We start from the raw sequence: 21,549 nt of genomic DNA, 5'->3' as shown, positions 1-21,549 counted from the left end.
GCGCATAATGCCTTACATGCGTTAAGCAGGTATTACGGCTCTTCGTAGAATGACTAAAAATGGCACAGTGCCTGCTGCCCTACTTCTCAAAAATGACAATGATTTATAGCGTAGTGGGTTCCTCGCAAGTGCACTTGTATTGGTTGCCAAGGAAGCCCATAAGCGCATGATCCATTTACTCGGGGTCTCAGTAAAATTACAATGATTTAGAGCGTAGTGGGTTCCTCGCAAGTGCACTTGTATTGGTTGCCAAGGAAGCCCATAAGCGCATGATCTATTTCCTCGGGGTCTCAGTAAAATTAGAATGATTTATAGCGTAGTGGGTTCCTCGCAAGTGCACTTGTATTGGCTGCTAAGGAAGCCCATAAGCGCATGATCCATTTCCTCGGCGTCTCAGTAAAGTTATTTGCCCCTCCCCCTCCCGTCTCTCTCCCCACATCAACGTATGTTATACAGCATGACGGGAGAGGGAAATAGCGACCGGGCGTCACCCAATGGAAATTACATAACTGGTGGGCCGTTTAAAACTTGCAACCCATTACAAAGGGTTGAGCCATAATTCTTCATCGTCATCAGTCGTCGCGTCAACAAAGTGCACATAATGCCTTATAGACGTGTAGGTGGTGCCTCGCTTCTCTGCAGAATGACGAATAATGGCTTAGTAGGTGCTTCCCAACTTCACAAAAATTGTGATTTATGGCGTAGTGGGTACCTTTCTAGTGTACTTGTATTGTAGCCCCAAGAGAGCTTACAACGGCTCTAGAAACGCCGCTCTTCCAGCTTTCGCTGTGACTGTGCTGCGGTTTCAGCGCAGGCCTGGCGTTTTTTTGTTCTCTGCGACATTCAGTTTATTGTCCCTCAGCATGTTCTTGCGAGCGAGGAAGTTGGGTTTGCAACAGTGAATATGTCATGAAATCTTTGCCTCAGCCTCTCTTTTCTGGCAAATGTCTGCATACTTTTTCGGATGTGCCATTGATACTTCACTGCAGATCTTGAACAGCATTAGACAAGGGCATAGCGAGAATTTTTTATAGAAGGAATATGGCGGGTGGGGGTGTCATCTTCACCTTATGCAAGTGTGTACGTGATGTGCATATGTAGTATTATGCATACAATGTGTGTGTCACCCCTCATCCCGCTATGCTGGTGGAATAGCAACATAGCATATTTACTTGTATCTAAGTGAGCCCTAATTCTAGGCCGATCCCCTAAAGTCCAAAGCCAGAAAAAAAGAAAAAGTTGCCTCGAATGTAGGCCGAGCAGAAAAAAGAAACGTGCGGCATGCACAAAACTCAAACAGCGCTTACAATCGAACAAAGACATAGATCAAGCCACAAAGGGGATCACAAAATAGCTTGATATGGCAGCAGAGGGGACGACTCATCCGGCTTTCTCTGGTATGTGTACTTGCATGGCAATCTGTACTGAGCGAAAGCTGATGCTGCTCCTATGAAATCCGGAGCCTGCAACAGCATGGCGCCATTCATTCTGAGCTAATTGTGTGCAGCGCGTCGCCTACTATATGCTTGCGCTTTCACTACAACTGGACTCTTGTACACACCCATTTGCCGCGCGAGCGTCTGCGAGTATGGGAAATGCACGAACCGCTCGCTTGTGCCTTGGGCGCGAGGACTCTCACTTCTAACAGTAGGTGGCTGTTGTTCGCATCATGTTGGGCTAGTGTGGCGACAGCTGTGTTTACTTGCGCAGTTTAGGCAGGTTTAGCTGTTCCGCGGCAGTGCAGTGCATTTGGGTGGGCGCCTATTAGAAGCTTACAGTAGGTTAACAATGATGCTACGCCACACATGATGCCGACCAGATAGTTGAACAAGCTTAGTGTGACGGGAATGTCGGCAGGCAGTCGCGCACTCACATTTGTTGGTGGCTGCCATCATGTTTCCAGCCAACACGATGTGCGCTGAAGCCGTAATCATTGGCCTGCCTACGTTTCGAAACGAAAATGCGAAATATTTTTTGTGGTACAGTGTGGCACCGGCGACACCTTGAGTTACGAGGTGCACTTTGAACCAACAGGCATATGAGCCACGATGGCATGAGCAATCCGCAATTATTATGCTGGTGGAAACAATGACTGTCATCGCTCCTCATTTTTCTTTTCTTTTTTTTTAATACTCAAATGTAAGCCATCCCTGGAGTTTAATAAATGAGTATTTGAAACAACTATCAGCCTAGGTTCAAGTAAATACTGTATGTGGAGGAACACAAGGAATGTGCCTAATGTGTTGTTCTTTTGCCCACTGGCACAATTAGATAATACCATTAAAATGAGCCAACTAGACATCATAATGTCCTTCTCAACTGTATATTCGATCTTGAAATTGCATGACAAGTACATCAGTCATTGAGGCCACCCATGTGAGAGTGTTGTGAAATTTTCATGTGTCATTCTTTCAGGGATGAGGACACAGTGAACCAAGTGTTTATGGAAGTCATTCTGACCCGACATGCTCGCAAGCTGCTGGGAGCGGGACAGTTGCGCAAGCTCGGTTCATTCGCAGCCCATCTTGACTTCCCTCTGCAGAACTTCCTTGAGAAAGAACGGTGAGCTTGCAACGCAGTGTGTGGTGTCTCAACTCTGCCGTGTGGAATAGCGGAACAACAATGCCCATTAGTGCAAATACGGAAAGGAAATTGTTGCACCTTCTATAGAATAATGAGTCTTGCTGCACTGGTGCCACCTTTTTGCATGATTACTCACGTGCAAGAGAAACACATTCTGTGCTTTTGGCGTGGGGTAAATGTCACACGCAGCTGACTATGCGCTCTCGACAGGGAGCTCCAAGGAACTTTCCCATAGTTGCCATCCAATTTCTTTGATTGCACCTCTGTTCATGCCTGTTCATCACCTGCGGAACAGAATAGGTGTGAGTTTTTGGCAGGGGAGAACATTGCTCGGGCTCGACAGCTTGTCATGGCGAGTCAAACTTCCTAAATTCCGCAACGTGTTCCACTGGCATGCTATATTCAATGTGTAATTCTGCTAGCTGACTTACTGTATAGAAGGTGCAATAAGTGGTATCTTGTGTGGTTACTCTGCTGTGTCTTGTGTCCTTTGTTACTTGAGCGCTTTAGGGCCCACGCCCCTGATGCAGCTTGTTCTATACTCGCGGACAGCTTTTCTTGGCAATGAAGCAAAGGCTACAGAGCCAAATTGCACGAATGCTGCCACTAATGAATGTAGTCCCACGATTGCATCTGTGTTTTTCCAAGTGAGAAATGAAACAAAACTCCTTAATTTTCTACAGGAAGCTCTTGGGGACAGGATGCTGCACACACCAGCGAGATAATTATATATGTTTAAACTTAGACTTTGTCATTTTGTGTTTTTGCAGGCGTGAAGAAGTTGTGCTGTTTACGTGTACCTCAAACGCTAAATGGCACCTGCGCCTTCATCAGAATGAGCGTCCGTCAGTGGTAGCGTCCGTCTCATTCTCGTTCATCTGTCTACTTGCCTAGAAAACTTGCAATCAATTTTACCTACAAATGGTCGCCGAAGAAGACAACTCAAATGCTATGCACCGTTTATACAGCGCAGCGATCACTTTTCACAGTTGTACAAAATGCGCCCCAAACCAGACTACTTTGCACAGTACACTCAAACCTCGTTATAACAAACATGGCTATAACGAATTATCGGTTATAACGAAGTAAATGAAGAATAGTCTTGTCATAGCCATAGTGTTACAACTAAAAGTTTATAACGAATTTTCGGATATAACGAAGTTATTTTGGTGGCAGATGAGACTTTGTTATAATGAGGTTTGAGTGTAGTACATGTGCAGAAGCTCCACCCCCGTAGCTTTCCCTTCATTGCCAAGAAAAGTTGTTCGCATGAGTATAGTGACTCTGATAAAAACGAGGGAAGTAGAAGCACCAGTGTGCAGTATCTAGATGGCAGCACTAGCCACACATATGCAGTCACATTATGTCATTTCCAGGCTGCGGGCAGCCAAGGTGGAAGACTTCGTGTCTGCGCTGAAGGCAGTGCACACGGATTTCGAGTGGCCAATGCCGGCCAGTCCCGTCACACCTGGGGCGAGCCAAGTCGGTGGTGCGGGAGATGAAGAAGCCACGCCCCCTGCTTCCATGGGGGGTCAACCACTTCGTAACGGAGGTGTAGACGGGGGTGTAGTGACACGTGGCTCACCAGCCGACTCAGAGAGCACCTCAGAGGAGAGCTGGTGGCTCGAGGAGGACGAGGCGGGACTGCATGCGGCCAGTGTCGCCGAGCTGCGGGGCTCTCCACAAGTGGAGGCCCAAGCCAGGTACCTCCTCCACATACTGGGACAGGTGAGCAAGATTTTTTAGGCTAAACTTTTGTAACTCACAGATTTTGACATTGTAAGCGAAAAACGTGGCGCCTGCGAACGTACAGAAATGCAGCCCTCGAAGGTGTGCCGGTCTCAAGCATATTTGTGTGTGCAGTTTTCAAATAATTGATGCTCTCTTGATTGTGGGCTTGTCGGTGATGAGCCGTTTCTGATATGGCAATCTGATCTTTTATCGAGGTGACTTGTCATATCACGTTGCCACGTGTCGTTGTCTGGATATGAACGCATGACCGTCGTCGTTGCCTGTAGCAACTGAAGTATTGCACTGCTAAACACTTATGTGACAGTCCAATTCCCGGCATGCAGGAGGGAAACAGTTAGTTGGGAGCATTTTGCAATGCTACGAAAAGAAAGAAAGAAAGGCATGCGGACACAAAGGTTCGCTTGTCCCCATTTTCCCGATAGGGCGAGGGCTCTTGAATTTTTCCTTATTGTATTTGTACCAATACTGTGCACTTCTCTTATAACAGCTTCACTCATAAAAAATGCAACTTGCATCAATGCAAGCTGTTGACCAGACTTCTTGTTAAATTAAGCATGTGTAGGTTCTCTCTGATGCAACACGCTCATTCGCAATAGCATAGCAGCTAACGTGTTGTACTGCTATGCTCAAGGATGTGGGTTCGATTCCCAGCCCCATTGGCCAGATTTCGATGGCGGCGAAATGCAAGAATGCTCGTGTATTTAGATTTCATTGCATGTTAAAGAATCCCAGCTGGTCAAAATTAATCCGGAATCCCCCGCTATGGCGTGCCCCATAACCACATTGTGTATTTTGCATGCAGAATGCCAGAAATTTACTCCAATGCAACTATATATGGTTTTAACGATCAATCTATTTAGATTTTTCCTTTTTTAGTATATTGTTAAAGCTTAGAAGTAAACTGTGCTACAGTGATGAAAAGCTCTGCTATTTTTTTTACCACTCCAACTCGTTTAGATTCTTCCAGAAAACCTACTTTGTGCTGTTTTCGAAACTAGAAAGAAGCATGTAGTTCTGCACGTGACTGCACAATTCACTGCAAATTTATACATTACGTCCTCACAGCTCTCACTGCTCCAGTACTTGTGCATCATACAAAATTAATGGGCTTTTCAAGCCTTTGTGTGTAATTTTTGTGAAGATGTGAAGGGAAGTTGCTTTATCTACAAGACAGTTTCACTACTGCATGGAGCAGTAGTGAAAGTGATGCCGACTTACCATATAAAATGAGAATCCTTGCTTCATGCTGACAGTTATGCCAGGTCACTTTTTCAATTCTGTCTGCAGTTAGCAGCATGAATCATGCGCACAACTTTTCTCACTGCGAGTCGGTTGTGTGTGCTACAATACATTACACCTGTAATGCTGTTCTGTTGTTGCCAACCTGGTCAACGGCTTTTTTTTTTCGCAAATGTGCTGTGCTCGTCGTGCAGGCTCGGTGCTGCGACTGGGCTCTACCTTTGGCTTTGATGCTTGGTGACACCCTGGTTGCACCACTGGTGGCCACTCCAGAGGCGCTGGACAAGCTGATGCAGTGGGCATTGGCCGAATGGTATGCAGCGATGGTTTCAGCCATTTTTATCACCACATGCATATTTTTTAAGCTCGTCTGTACAGAATACGAGCATCGCTCATCAGGTGTTAATGCCCAAGCATTAGGAGCCTCGTTAATGGGCGAAAAGCATGGCTTGAGGTGTCTGTCCACGATACCAGTGCCTAGCCCTTTCAAGTGCATTAGGTCTAGGGATCAGCAAATTTTAAATTTGAGGTTCACTGGGAATTCAAAGCGAATTGCGATTTGGTCTAATAATTTCGAATCGAATAGTTCAAATAGTATACATGACATATTGTAAAATGGGCAGTTTTTGTAATGACCCAACTAACTTGCGCAGTATTTTCAAGAATTGGAACTGGGTGTGTGCGAATGTCACTTTTATGGTTCGAAGCGAAGTGGAAGCCAATTCGAATAGTGGCAGGATTTGAATAGAATAGAGTGCAGAAGTAGAGACAAGTGGCAAAATATGCTACATTTCGAAATTTTGTCTACTTTGTGCATATAAGCTCGTATAACACGCCTTTAAATGTAAAGAAATAATTAATCAAGGTATTGGTTATGTGTACAGTTAACTTTGAAGTGTGGCCTTGCAGCAGTGCAGATTTCTCCTGGATAAGTGGTTTCACGGCATGGCAGCCCCGTGCTGCAGTGAAACCACCTATTCAGAGGGGCTACATGTGGTCAAATGTGTGCCTATTCGTTAATTTTGAATGCTTGACTTCGTTTTGAATTATGTACTTAATTTCGTGTCTAAGCACTAGAATATTCGCCATGCCTAAGTAGGTACTTCTGGTTTACTTACTTAACTATGTATTGGTCTCAAGCAACTTCTTTACTCCACATTACTTGTAGCCATACATATGTTTTCGTATTGCATTCCTCTTTTCCATCTTGGAATTTCCGTCGTCCTTGTTGCAGTCCAGGTTACGTGGGACTGCTCCGTCAAGTTCAAGGTCGCGGGTCAGACACGCCTTCCTCCAACGGTGCGGTCCAACGCAGCAGCCCCATGGAGGCTCGCAGGATGACCGCCGCCACCAGCGTCGTCACCGAGGGACCAGAAGAAGGCTGCCGTGTGTCATAGCGCCCCTGACAAGAGCTATGTAGGTACAGAGCCAGGGCAGGCTAAAAGTGCCGTCCGTGTCGTGCCAGTGCGAGATGGCCGAGTGTCGTTCCGCGTATCGCACGGGTGGTGCATGACTAATCTTCCGCAGCTATTGTGTGAAAGGCGTCGGACGACTTCAGTCCGGTGTGGAGGCTGACAGAGTTTGAAGTCTCTGTTTCTACGTTCATGAAGACGCAGCGGAGAGGTTAGGCAGGCTCGAGCCCTCCATTCAAGGGAGAGGTATTGTAACTCTAGTAGTATTAGTGCAGCATGCTGCTCGCAGGCACACACAGCAAAAAGGAGGCGCTTTTGGATTAGCGCCGCTCAATGGTTCGTTAGGCTGGCAGTACAAAACGAGCGCTGCATCATCCTTTAGGCATGCAAAGAAGTTGCATAGGACTCGCGTCTCTAGCAACACTTGCCATTTGACAAAACGTCTTCTTGCGGAGTAGCCGAATTTCGGTGATGCCATCATCCATCAAAGCCCACGTCTCACACACTACGGTGAAACCAGCTGTCACGTGGGCATGATAAGCTTGCAAACATATCCTCGGGAAATCTTAAAAACGTGAGCTATTTTAACTTTTCACTCGCGCAATCGACGTCGACCAACTTCCTAGACAAGCCGCTATCGACGAGTCCGGCGCACGGACTTGTCACTTGTTATAGGCCTACTCAACAGCACGAGCTGGCCCGGACCGTACGGACTGCCACTGTCTTGGTTCTCCATTATCGGTTCCACCTCACTGCACGCAACAGGCCTGCACTGTGGCATCGTCCTGCCATGTCTCACTCGGAACATGGAGTATCGTATGGCTGTGACAAAAAATATCTTACAAGGCATCACTACCTGTGGGCTCTTATGTCTGATCTCTTCCTTGTGCACTGAACTGCACTCTACGTTAGTGCCCTGGCCGTCCTTCTGAAGTCCGAAGCCCAAACTGTCAAACAAGGTGAACTTACCGCAGTATTCGATGGTTGCTCCATCCGCCTTAGTTCACATTCCTTTCGTGACTGTAAGTGAACTGTGACGAAGTCACCAGTTTTTTAAACAGTGTTGTTTGGCCTTTCTTTGTGAGATCAACTGTGCGTGACCCTGAGACTGCTCATTCGACGTGCCGTACTTCAATGCCTGGCCTTGGAGGACCACTGCCGTACCTTCCATTTCGTAAGCAACCGTGAAAATCCATCTAACTTGGGAGTCGGGTAAAGAAGGGAAATGAGTGCTAGGAAGGAAAATGAAGAAGTCCTGATATCACAGGCTGCTTTGTGGTGGGGTGGTGAATGTTTCAAACTGATGTATAGTATACATAAATGAATTTGTTTTTTAGTGATTTGTCCAAGACTGGATCATTGTGTGGTTTTTTTTTTAACCCAGCGTGTACTCCAACATGGGAAGCACGGAGCTGCAGGAGTCGAGGCTGTGCTTAATTTCAGTGCGTGAGAAACGAGTTTGTCTGGTAACATCCCTTTACACAAAAAGAAAAAGCCGAGAGTATTTTGACGAAGATTATCTCCTTGCTAGCACCTGTGCACCAGCAGTTGAGTGAAACAGGTAGAATGTAGTTAGTCATCACATGAAGGGCACTGCACCCTTCGATCACAAGTGTTTTCAAACAATTAGCCACCGGAATTGCTGTTTATTCTTATCTATTGTGTCTCGATACGCATTATGCTGAAGTCGGTTCTGCTTGTTCTGACGGGACACACAAAACACAGTGCAGCATTATAGAAGCATCATTCTATAAAAAAGAAGCACTGAGTGTACAGTTTTGGCAAAAAAGGGCAGTGTTTTATTTGCAAGCACCGAGATACAAGCATTGCAACATTGCAAGCAAAGCCAGCAGTGCAGCTTCTTTTTTTCTTTTTTTGACACGCTTTTCTTATTTATTAAAGGCACATTTTTGGCACACACTTAACAAAAAAAAGCAAGTTCACACCACAGTATCCGAAGTGAACTTTTGGTTTTCCTTCTAGTTATGATCTGTATTTATGAAGGATGTCTTCTGTAAGCAGGTAGCTACAGATAGATAACTATTTCAATAAATAAAAAAAAAAAGACATCAGCCTCTTTCTCCACCGAAAAAAGTTGCTTTACGATTAGCTAGAAATGCTAGTCAATTATTTTACAGATGTAGCTGGCCACTAAAATCAAGTCCACCAAAGCAAGAACTCACGTATAAAGTCAGATGTTCTTATAGCAACACTTATAGTAACATCATGGGTTGTTAACCAAAAGATGCAAACAGCTGTTCAGTCAACCAACTTCGTTAAGGCATCTTCTGGGTAACAGTAGCAACATTATATAGGTTCAATAGGAAAATTACTAAATGGGAAACTAGCATCCATTTTACTGCGAAAGGACGGCAGTGTACTTTTTGTACAAAGATTGCAGGCAGCAAGTAATGCCGTAATTGCCCAATTACAATGAGAATTATGGATCCAGTATGTGGATTTTTCTTACTTGGCTGTGGCTTCTTTGAGCACATGGTTGTCTGTTCTTAGACGAGAATGCTAATAGCAGAAACAAAGCATAGATTATTTTCTGAAAGATTTGTTAAATATCACATTATAAACGTGGACGACTCTGTAGGTTGCAGGTTTTTGTTGTATTATTCAGGAATGTGCAAAGCCTCCTTGTATTTTTTTTTTTTTACAGCAGTCAGTAATTTGATGGTCACTCTTAAACAAGAGTAAAACTCAACTTTTTATTTTTGAACATCTGAAGTTCTTACTATCGAATGGTAGCGCATGGATGGTACAACAGCCAGAAGATGGGTCAAACTCATTTTAATAACAAATTTGAGGAATGCAAGTGATGTCACGTCAATTTACAAGCATTTGCTAGTTAGCACGAAGTTGGCTGCACTGAGGGGTACATAAATAGGGGTCACCATATCGCCATTACAATGCTTATTCAACTGACATGTTGTCGTGACAGATTACTTTGTTGTAATCTTCAACACCACCTGTGTTAACAACCAACTCACTATTGTGTTGACAAGGCACTTGCAAAAACCACAAAAAAAATTGCAAGCGAGGAAAAAGTTTTCTCTATCTTCTCTTTCCTTCCCCCTTTTCACGGAATGTATTTTGCGCCATAGTCAAGCATACGTAAGTAATCTAAGCACCAACTCACCCAAAAAGAAGTCCTTTAGGAATAAATCTACTTCAAGTGAATCCAAGCTAATCTGGCATCAAGCTAGCGTACTAAAATCTCTCATGCTGCACATAGTTAACAACTTCATGTGTATAGGTACGCTGACGCTAAAGCCTAAACATCAATTCCTGTTTATTTGCAGCATCAATCAGCAAAAAGACGCGGCAGCATAAGTTGGAGTACACAGAATTGTAAAGTGTGCTTTACAATTCTGTAAAGTTTGCTTTACAAAGTGTGTAAAGTGTGCTGGAAATGTGTAGCGTTTGGTTGCCTAGTCACAACAGCAAATGCTGAGGTAGTGATAACTCTCAATTCAATAATGAAGGCACTACCTTGAGGAAGAGCAAACTAAAAGATGAAAATGATTTATAGGAAGTGGCTACAATATAAATAAAATAATGACATGGCTTTCCTTCACTGCAATTCTAAAAGCCAGTGTATTGTGATTGGCACCAATGCCTCAATTTTTGGGGGAGAAATGTAAATACGTAAAAATTCGCAAACACAGTGAAGATGAAAGAGCGTCTACTGCCACTGCAGTGCGTAGCCACCAATACAAAAGTGGTAGCTCCACATATGGTGTAGGACTCATTAAAAAGAAATGATTGGTGCAGTTTTAACAGAGCTACTGTTCAGCAATGTGAGCTGCTCAGTTAGCAGAATCCACTTCAACTGCCTGAGATTGTGCATCATTCAACACTTACAAGGGCAAACAAAACAAAGCTCTCCGAAAATAATCGCAAACAAGTTGCACAGGATGTGCAAAACTACAGAGCAAATACGAGTTAGATAACCATTACCAGGTGGTCAAAAGTAATCCAGAGTTAAATGCTCATCTCTTCAACGCTTTCTCACTAACTGTACAACATTAACATGTAAGGCCTTGCTAATCAATTATCACAACATTACACCTACAAGGCCGCCATTAGGACGTAGGGCACCTACGAATTGAACACAAGGTTTGCACCATGTAGCACCGCAAATCTCTTTCATTCCATGAAAAGATATTTTCTAAAAGCTGTGTAAGGTGATGTATTGGTAGCTATGAGCGGTACAGTAACTGCAAGGAGCAGCTTTTCTGGCTACAGCCTATCACGCAGTCCTCGAGATCAAACCGACCTGTATCTTAGTCAAACGAAGCATGATTCTGATTGATGGTAGTGTAATGAGGTGCAGCAAAATTGTATCACGCGACAGGCCTGACTTCAGTATTACACAGTTCTGATTGATGATTGCATGACAAGGTCAAACGAAACTGAATCACATTAAAGGCCTGACTTTAGTATTCCTCATCAGAGACCATATTACGAAGTCATTACAAGTAGCCGCACAGGCACTAATAAAGTCTTTCGTGCCGTGTCAGCCGATGAATATGAAAAAGTAACAATGTCAAATGAAAAAGAAAGCATTACATAACACAGCCCCAAGAATGATAATGTACCAACTTGAACTATATCCTCATCCATGAACACCGTTTTCTGGCCATGTATGAACAGCACTGGAAACTTCCATGGCCTGACACGAAGCAAACAGTAGTAACATGGTAAACGAAGTGAAGCAAACAACTGGTTATTACGGAAACTGGTAAAAAAGAAGCATGCAACTTTAATAGCAGTAGCAGTCGAAGCTGAAGGCCGTTTCGTGGTAACGTTGCGACACTTTGAGTTTAGAATCACTTTGCAGTAGCAGGCGAAAACTGGTCACTGGCTGCGCAAAGGCCAGTATAGTGCCGTGAAACTAAGAGGGCCCCTAAGCCACTCTGAGCATAAATGCAAGCAACTGGTTTCCTTTTACCTCGTCTTCACTACCTTCCCTGCAGTTGTTCATGCCTTGTCACTGCATACTTCTATAGGGATCATGTCAATGCTACATCAGTCCAAAACATCAGTCACATTACCCGAAGGTCGCATGTTTCATCCCGGCCGCAGCGGTCGCATTTTGATGAAGGCTAGAGGCCCGTGTACTGTACAATGTCAATGCATGTTGAAGAATACCAGATGGCAGAAATTCCCGGAGCCCTTCACTACGGTGTGCCACATAATCATATCGTGATTTTGGCTCACAAAATCCCGGGTATTATTATTAAACGTCAGTCACATTGGCATTTTTGTTCAAAGGCGCCATATATTTCCAGTTACCACAACTCTGCACTTTTCAACTACTGGCTGTTACCACCCAGCATGAACTTTATAGAACATGCTACACAACGTGAAATCATCCGGTTGCACAGAATAGCCAAACAATACAATGAGGAAGAGTAGACGTGCGACTGCATGGCAAAGGCATGCTGGCACACAGATCGGGACTGACATCCCCGATCAACAAACTGGTCAACAGCTTTTACTTTGGCGAGGTTTTGACCCTATCAGCTTCACATGTGTAATGGTGCATTCAGACGACGGACCGAATCCGGATTTGTCGTGGATGCGGACGGCTAATCCGCGGATCATCCGCGGATCATCCGCCAGCAGGCGCATCCACATGACGGACGGTGTCCTAGCAATAGAGAGCAGGATTACTCTCGACCGCAGTCTCTGCGCTCACCTGCGCCCCCTGCCAGCAGACCGGTTTGAGAGTATTAAGAAACATGGAGGCCGACAGAACGCGAAGCTTGTTGAGCGTCGAGCATTGTCGAGGACTGTAATTTGTTTCGGTGAAAACGGTGTTGTTGGCGGAATGGCTGGATGGGAAGAAAAATCTGCTTTACAGAGAGCTGCTGAAGACTGACCTCGCCGTTGACGCGCGTGGGGCCCCGCATACGAAGGGAGGATACAGTGGTGCGCCGATATCGGCAGTTTCTTTCTTAACAGGTACCAACAATGCTCAATGCACTGCTGCACATTATGTTTCCTTCTCTTGGTTCGCATCTTGAAATCAGTGTTCAAACACAGGCCATGTTCTGAGACAACCGCGTTCAGCGACAACACCACTTTGCCGTCTGCACAATCCTGCGCTTGCAATGATTAAAGCGACAACTTACCCGCTATTCTTCAACCTGCCAATCAGCACGCATTAAATGTGATATATATATCTCAAAGGTGATCGTCTTAGAATACGATCCCAGAAGTAAACTAAGCTAAGCGCCAGCAGAGCTGAAATCAGCTGCGAAGACAGCCGTACGGCTCGAGCAGAGGAAAAGTCTACTGGTTGCCAGCCTGTTTGTCCACTAAAGCTGCGGCGTTCTGCCACCAGAATCCCAATGTGAAAAACAGGTTGGGGTTATCCGTGTGTGAGCCACACGGAACGAGGGGAATCGCTGATGTGAGGTCACGTGACGCGCCGTCCGCGCCGCCACATCTGGATTCGGTCCGTCGTCAGGGACCCGATAATCTTGGACAAGAACACGCATTAAAAAAAGTACATTTGTGGTTTAATCAAGCTGCATAGCTCTGCCGCATTCATGAAAGACAGTTCATGAAAGACCCATAGGTCGCGAGAGCGAATCGCAGCCAATGGAGGCGACTTCAATGGAAGCGAAATTCTGGACGTTCATGTGCTTAGATTTAGGTGCATGTTATTGAACCCCAGGTGGTCAAAATTTCCATAGCCCTCCACTATGGCGTCTGTCATAATCGTATCATGGTTTTGGGACGTAAAACCCCAACAATATTTATATTATTCTTGTTCTCAAAATATTCACCATGTGGTAATGACCGTTGGCCTTAGTTTGACGTCTCGCAATATACTCGGTGGCTGGTCTACGGAGATGGCTGTGCCGGAGGATTAAAAGAACCCACAATGAAACGGTCACCGCATCCGCTGCATGGTTCATGCAAGACAACGCATGCCAAAGCACAGGAAGTAGCAAGAGCATTCAGCAAGCACATCAAGCCAGCATGTATACACGACCACGAAAACAACAAGCCCACAAAAAGTGCTGAGAATGATGAGTGATGGTGAATATCTGCATCCCACATCGGGGCAATGGTGAGACCGCTGCTCTCCCACTACACTGATGCCACACGACTTGGCGATTCATGCTTTCGCAAAAGCTCTTCTTCGGGGGGAGTGGTTCCTGTAGAGAAAGACGGAGTTGGCAACTTTTTTCTTGGCCCTTTAATGTCATGCCGTTTATATCACGAAGCGTGGTTTGTGCGTCTGCATTTAGAACAAACAGGCAAGCATCGTTTCGAACAGCCGGTACTTTTTCTTTACCCACTGTTTGCACTCAAGAGAGCACACAAAAAGCAGATTACGTATTATTTGGTGATGCGAAGTATAATCAACAATAAAAGGTAGAAAAAAATTGGCAATATGTGAAAAAGTACCAGCTGGCTAAAATGATCTGTGCCAATGGCTAAATTTCAGCTAAAGGTGCTTGTAACCAGCAAATAATCAGTAGAAGCTAATTTACTTTGCATTTAGTATGGTGATGCATGTTCAAAACAGAGACACAAATTTCAGTACGGTTAGAGTGTACATGCAGAGAGCAAGCAACAATTAATTCAAACCACTCAAGTAATAGGAGGCAGTAAGTAGACACAGGTGACTGAGAACCAAACAGAAAATGTACGCATCAGTCATGCACGATATACAAAACAATCTCTTGATTGGCAAATGTCACGTATGTGCAGAGTACTATGGTTGCGCAAAATCACTGTGGCTATCACAAATCGATAATCAGCGAGCCAGTGGTTAGGCTACGGTAAAGGCACATACATTTGTAATTCTAAATTTTGACTAGTAATTGTCATGGCGTGTGCGTTTCACAAGTACAAAACATACACATCTCAGTGATGCTACCGCTGCGCCAATTGCGCCAGACTGCGCCAAAGTGCCCTGGCTGCTACAACCTGCTACATTTCCTCAAAATTTGGCGATTCTGCGCCAAGCCTGCGCCAAAGGGGTGTACGCCGACTTTCAGAAATGAAACTAACTACATGAGGTTCACCCATTGAGAGCGACATCGCGCTGTACGTGGACCTACGCGGACGTTCTCCATGAAAATGGAGACAAAATACAGTATAACCTCGTCACAACGGATCTGTTTACAACAGACATTCGGATATTACATACCAATTTGCGGCGTTATATATGCCGACCTCCGTATTAGTTCCATTGATTGAGCGTCGTTTACAACGGATTCTGGTACAACGGACATTCGGATATAATTGACTAAAATTTCAGGCCAGCAAGGTGGTCAGGACTCCTTTAGAGCGTACTTTTCTACCACGGTCATTAACTTTCGACTTCAAACATTGCTTAGCATACTTTCGGGACGGGAGCAGCGCACCGTGGATATCGACTACAGTGTTCTAATATCGACGTACCGATTTTAGAACGAAGGCCGCCGATCCCCGGTCTGTCAATGATCAGCTATGCCTAGCTGTAGCGACAAAAAACGGCGCGCAGCGTGCTTGGTGTTGCGTTTGGGACGCTGACACGCGAAATTGCGAGCCGCTGCCACCGCCTCTCCGCGCGGTCGCTGCGCGGCGAGCTTGGCCGGGTGGTCCGCTGCCGATGCGCAAAAGGCCCATCCGCGGTTCTGAGGAGCCAGCGGGCAATGCGATTCGTTGCTTGAGACGAAGGACATTACGGCTTCGCATGTCCGCTAGCGCGATGTTCTTGCCCGCAAAGTTCGGATTTGGCTCGTACATCGGCACCGTGAACGGAGTTAGGCCTAACCACATCTAGTAGAAAGCTCGGTTGCGATGTGCGTGCCCGCGGTGCCCGATGTTTCAAAGTACGTCATGCTCGATTGCGAGTACAAGGAGTTGTCCCGCGGTGGTCTTCGTCATAAGCTTCGAAGTGCTGATAAGAAGAACCTCGAACAGCGGGTCCAACGAGTCAACGCTATTAGTCGCACGTCTGCGATGTTCGCGACGAGTGCGGCGCGCTATCGTAATCTGATTGAGCTTCCGCTTGCAGCTGCCCAACTAAAGCGTTCCAAATTATTGTCGACCCGTAAACACAGAACGAGTGCGAACGCGTCACTAAGTAGCGCAATTTTCGACAGCCACGACCTCGCGACGCACAAGCAGCAGACGACGATCCCGAAGCGAGCATTAACACGTTTTGGCTGCTTCTGCGGTAATACCGCAGAAGCAGCCAAAACGTGTTTTTCGTACGCTTGTTACTGAATGGAGGAGCCAGCTGAAACGGAGAACTTGAACGCGGAGAAATGCTCCTTACGACGAGCCCAAAATGGTGGCGCCCAGTTGCGCCGTTGCCGAGCCATAATTTTGAAAAACGCTTTTTTTTATATTTCCGCGATTTTCGCCAAGTCGGCAGACGCAAAACAAATTTTTTAAAGCACTTCTACGTAGTTTTCATTGAAGCCATTTTGGAATCAGATAGAAATGGGCTACAGAAACTGAAAATGCGATTTTCCAAAAATCGCATTTTTTTTGGTCCCCCGTTAAAAATAAGACCATGTTTGTGACTCATAATTCTCTCCGGTTATAACAGACCCATTCAGTGTTTACATGAAAGTCTGTTGTAACAGTACTTGGATTTTACATACTCCCTTTACAACAGACCAAAATCCTCTTCACTATGAAGGTCTGTTGTAATTAGGTTATACTGTATCAATATGGCGTTGTCAAGCGGACGGAGGAACTGCGTTTTGTGTTTTTTTTTTGTAATCAAAGCATCAACTGTAGGCAACATGGCGTAGCAGCAGTCAAGCGACATGCAGCCATGAACGGCACATTGATGCTACCAGTCGTCATTGAGACGCTTCAGGCGGGCTGCAGCGGCTGAAAACGATCCAGCCGACTTTGGAATTCGGCAGTTCATAGAACGTTTTGCAGTGTGACCGCGTGACAAACGCAGAAACTCTGTTTGTGCTTGGCATGACTCTCAAGGGCATCCCATACTCGTGGGCCGACACAGCAACTGCCTTGTTTCCCAAGTTATTTGGAGATTCCGAAACAGCGAAGCAGTTTAGTTGTAAGAGGTTGAAGGCATCCTACATAGTTAGTGACGGCCTCGGGCCGTATTTCAAGAAACTTGTGCTTGACGAGCTGAACAAGCCGGGTGTGGTTTTTTCTCTTAGCATTGATGTGACCCCTCTTCCTGAACAGAGGTGCCAACAACTTGATGTTGTAGTTAGGCATTTGTCCAACAAAATGCAGCGAGTTGTGGAACACCTACAGTCTTTCCGGCTGGGTTCTGCGACTTCGGAAATTTTGGCTAGTGAAGTGCGGAGAGCAATGATGGACCTGCCGCAGAAAAATGTCATTTGCTTTTCTACGGATGGCCCTAATGCAATGAAAAGCTTCAGAAAAAAGATGCAGATGACATCATAGATGTAGGAGAGTGCTGCTTGCACAAAGTGCACAACTCATTTGCCCGCGGCTTGAGTGCTGTTGGCTCGGATGTCGACGCTGCTGTGGTCGATGTTTATTACTTTTTTATGAATTCTTCGGCTCAGAATGAATTGTTGAAGGCAGAGCACCTGCTCCAAAAGCTAGTTTTGCTGCTCCAAAACGCAATTTTGCCTGCTCCAAAAGCTGCTCCAAAGTGGCCTAAGCCAGTAGCATCACTGACATCTACACGGGTTATCGCCTAGAAGAGGCTGTACTGCAGCTTTCAGCAACCCTGTTTTAAAGCACTACACGCTTTACTAACACTTAGCTAAATAGTTAGGACAACTAGCTTTGTGCTGAGGACAGATCTTGCCATGTAAAACATCACACAAGATGTGCAAGCACCCAGAACACCAGGCATCATTACAATGCCTTATAAAATCTCAGCTTTGACCATTAAAGATAATATGTTGTGCAATGTACTAAGTGGCACAGGAAAGACGAATGATACAAGAACACAAAGGGATACAAAGTGCTGCCACATCCAGCGCTCCTTAGTATGCTGAACTAGCCTAACAACTCTTGCTCAAGAGTGCGTTACGGTTCGTTATACATATGTGCTTAACTAGCTTGGTCACAGTTTAACAACAACCACTACTTGTAATACTGTTATATAACATCTAGTATTGTGAAGAAAGGCAACCACCACAGCTGATAACACCAAGCAAGAGGTACTAAGGTTTTAGCACACTGTACCACAGGTATCGGTCTTAAGAAAAAATGATCTCTAGCACTTACAGTACCAAACTAGGTAAAGTTTAGGTAACACCAAAGGTACTTTGTATTAGTGTTCATGTGCATCTATGTAGGAGCTCCTTCATCGCCACCATCCGTACATAAAGCTGCACTGGGACATTAACCGCTCTATACTAGACGTACCAGTACGTTTACAGCACTTCCAGGGTTGTAACATAGCCAGGCACGTAGCTGTTCCTAAATTTCTGTTTAAAAAATTCCTTGCAATGCCACTGGCCCTGCCTAACCCAATTATCACTTTAAATAGGACAGCATATTGGTCGCAAAAGTCACCATTCAAGCGTGAAAGTGTAATATTACACATTGGTGTGTGTGTCAGAGATTTAAATAAGAAAGAGTGAGAAAATGATGAGGAAGCCGTTACAGCGCTATACATATATATATCAGTCTTGTATTAGACGTGGCGCCACGAAGAACCTACAAAAGACATCTAGGTTGCCTACTAGAAGACCGGCAGTACAGCTTTTGGAGTGATAAGCAGCGTTTGAATTCCTGGTATACTTTGTTACCACTCATTCCAATTTTACTAGGGGACAGTTAACAAATGTTAGGAAACGTAAAACCTTGACAGCTGTACAAAAAGAAGTCAAAGGTAACACATTTGATGTCCTACACTCACCAGTTTTTTCAGCCAGACATTGCTTTTTGGGCTATACTGTTAGCGTGAGCACCAAGCTGCATTCTACTGTTTGCTACAAATTGCGGCAAGTCCTACAGTGCCACTGCCATACTTCCAGAACTTAATCTCAATGACAATTGTGGTGAAAGCACATATTGCCTGCTTGGGCTTCGCTGCCCTGGCATCGATCCTACCGAACAAAAGGCCACAACACAGCAGCCAACACAGCACTGCTGTACCATCCCGTCTGCTGTGCTGCTGCCCCTTGTTACAAACATGCACTGGCTGGGCCAGCTTTGCTAATCCTCGTGGCAACTGGCAGCCGCATTGCAACAAGTTGCGAGCCGTTTTAGGGCTGGCAGTTAACCAGTGGGCATCATTTAGGGTACGCCGACATCATGAAATCTGCTTTTTGAGTTTGGGGGTCGATCCATTTGATACGTTGGTCTGATAGTTGTTGCACTACCTCCCTCAGTCAGCTCGACCAGGCCTTTGTGGTTGAACAGTGGTGCGAGGCCCCAAGCCTGCGTGCAAGTACAGAACGATGTCAGTCGGATAGGAAGCACAGTTGCAAGTAATGTTTCATATAGATCTTGAAAGATTAGCAGAAGGGCACAAATGACACATCTACTCTGAACACTTGTGCTTTTGGAGCGTATTTTCATCACACAACAAGAATTGTCATCCAGCTTGCTTGCATTTCCTTTCTTAGAAAACAATGCGGCCTCTACTTACCCATCGAACGTGATACACCATGCTGATAGCGTGCACCCCGTTTTTGGCCTGAAAGCACTGTATGCATGGTGTTGGAGCAAGGAAAGGCATGAAAGATAGATTACCATTATTGTTGTGTGACAAAAGTATGCCAAAAATTGTGCAACTGCTTATAAAGTGTACACATGGATAGACAAAACAGAAAGCACTATCTACTGTTTTATGAGGCCATCAGAGGTTGCCTCTATATTGTGTAGTATTACATACAGCACATGAAAGACGTGCACAGAATTGCAAGACAACTCTGAATGCCTAACTTTGACTTTGAAGGCCTAATAAAATACCAGTTGGCAACAGTTGCGATGTTCATCATGTCTTCACATCCTTGTGTATGTGTTTATTTGTGGCTCTCTTTTTAATAGCCAACTAGCACGAGAAATAACATTATACATATTGTGTTATTCTTAGGCTAACGATATGGGTGGATATGATGCGAGCGTGGAAGTGGGACTAAAAATGCGTAATATAGTTTTGTCTCTTCGTGCTTATGTTTGTACGCAGCCATTTTACAGTCGCAGCAAGGATGGTGAAAGTTTATAGACTATCCCACTCAGGCCTTGATGATGTCTGATACGTTCGCATGCAGTACACTCTTGTACGCCTTGCTCGTAATATGCACTTTGTCAGTGAAGGCTTCCTGGGTGCCGTCCTAATCCTCACTTATTCGGTCTTTAGCTCATATTTCAAATCTCCCGAAAAGGGGAAAGGGGCGCTAGCTCGGGATTTTACGGTAGTGTTACATTGGACAGTGTAATACTAAGTGCAATGCAATCATCAATGAGTCATAGAATTTAAAAATTGCTTCATATTGTGAAAATGGCTTTTCCTTACTCGGAAAGTATTTGATATTTTGATATAAAGAGTTCACACGCCTTGGGTAGTAGCAGCCGACTTAAAGCTATCTTTTTAAAACAACTAAGCATACCCATTCATTGTGGGACATGGTTACTTACTCTTCAGCAAGCTTTCAGAGCTGATGCATGCTGCAAGCATGTGTTGCTGTGCTCATGATGTGCCATTGGCATTAGTGTAAAAATGGTTGTGTTCAGGTGTGGTGCCACTAGTGTAGGCATATAATACAGTGTTTTCAAGACTAAACCATCAATGATCTTATGTAACATGCTAATTTTACGTAAAGTATCATGTAAGCTATGTACGAATGTGGCTTTCGCTAGAGTGATATAGCGCATCATGCATTGTGTACCAATATGAAAGCAAGGTGGAGCGCATATAATATGTGCTGTAATTCATTCATTGCGAAAAGAATAGATGATTACACGACAAGCTGTGACACTTGGGGTTTGTACTTGCAGCAACGTTCATACCTTGGAAGTTAATAGTTGCATTGAGTGAAAAAAAATAATAAAAAAAAACGTGGGATACAGGTCTTCGAATGAAAGCCTTTCAGAAAAATTGAACGAAATGGACTTGCCTTGCAATTGTGACCATCTTCAACGTTCATATATAAATGTAAATTAAAAACAATTATAAACCTAATGAAGTTTAGTCTTATGGTTTCTGGCCACAATTTTCCATGCAGTCTGTATCGCCGTGTGGTGTTTGTCTTCTTTTTTTTTCATTTGTGCAAGCTGCGTTTGCATTTCTGGTATATGTACAGAACTCTAACCTTTTTCTTGCTACAAACAAACTGGTTTTGTCCGCACATTTCTGGTAAAAATAGACAAGGAAAAGCTCAGCACATTGATGATGCTTTTTGTTTTAGTGCTGTTAAAGTTGTGGGGTCTTAGCGATAAAACCGCCGCCGCCCTCGGAACACACGGACACAGTTCACGCGGTCGGGCAACAAACGTGGAGGTTTATTAAAACACTTCTTTACATAAGGCGAGCTCGCCGGCCGAATTAGTAAACGTAACACGCTAACGGGAAACATATCACACACTTAAGACAAATATAAGACATACAATACAATATAACATA

General features: G+C 44.7%; 2 protein-coding genes across 3 annotated transcripts in view; one reads left to right on the top strand and one right to left on the bottom strand.

Annotated features, from left to right (window-relative positions):
* The window catches only part of LOC119405084 (guanine nucleotide exchange factor subunit RIC1), a 37,949-nt gene extending 29,627 nt beyond the window's left edge, over nt 1-8,322 (top strand). The window contains exons 23-26 of the mRNA XM_037671855.2: nt 2,416-2,562; nt 3,960-4,311; nt 5,769-5,887; nt 6,809-8,322. Of these exons, the coding sequence (XP_037527783.1) occupies nt 2,416-2,562; nt 3,960-4,311; nt 5,769-5,887; nt 6,809-6,971 (781 nt within the window). The 3' untranslated portion in view covers nt 6,972-8,322. The remainder of the gene's footprint in view (nt 1-2,415; nt 2,563-3,959; nt 4,312-5,768; nt 5,888-6,808) is intronic.
* A 449-nt stretch (nt 8,323-8,771) lies between these two features.
* Nucleotides 8,772-21,549, bottom strand: part of LOC119405085 (putative phosphatidate phosphatase) — a 53,736-nt gene continuing 40,958 nt past the window's right edge. The window contains exons 6-7 of one of the 2 annotated variants that reach the window (XM_037671860.2): nt 19,304-19,361; nt 8,772-14,167 (exon numbers count right to left, since the gene is read on the bottom strand). In XM_037671860.2, the coding sequence (XP_037527788.1) occupies nt 14,100-14,167; nt 19,304-19,361 (126 nt within the window). In that variant the 3' untranslated portion in view covers nt 8,772-14,099. Of the gene's footprint in view, nt 19,362-21,549 lie in introns of both variants that reach the window. The other variant, XM_037671858.2, reaches the window with a different exon arrangement.

Source organism: Rhipicephalus sanguineus, chromosome 9 (genome assembly GCF_013339695.2).
Source record: "Rhipicephalus sanguineus isolate Rsan-2018 chromosome 9, BIME_Rsan_1.4, whole genome shotgun sequence".
Classification (NCBI taxonomy): Eukaryota; Metazoa; Arthropoda; class Arachnida; order Ixodida; family Ixodidae; genus Rhipicephalus; species Rhipicephalus sanguineus.
The sequence above is the reverse complement of the archived record's forward strand: the minus strand, read 5'-3'. Positions and strand labels throughout refer to the sequence as shown.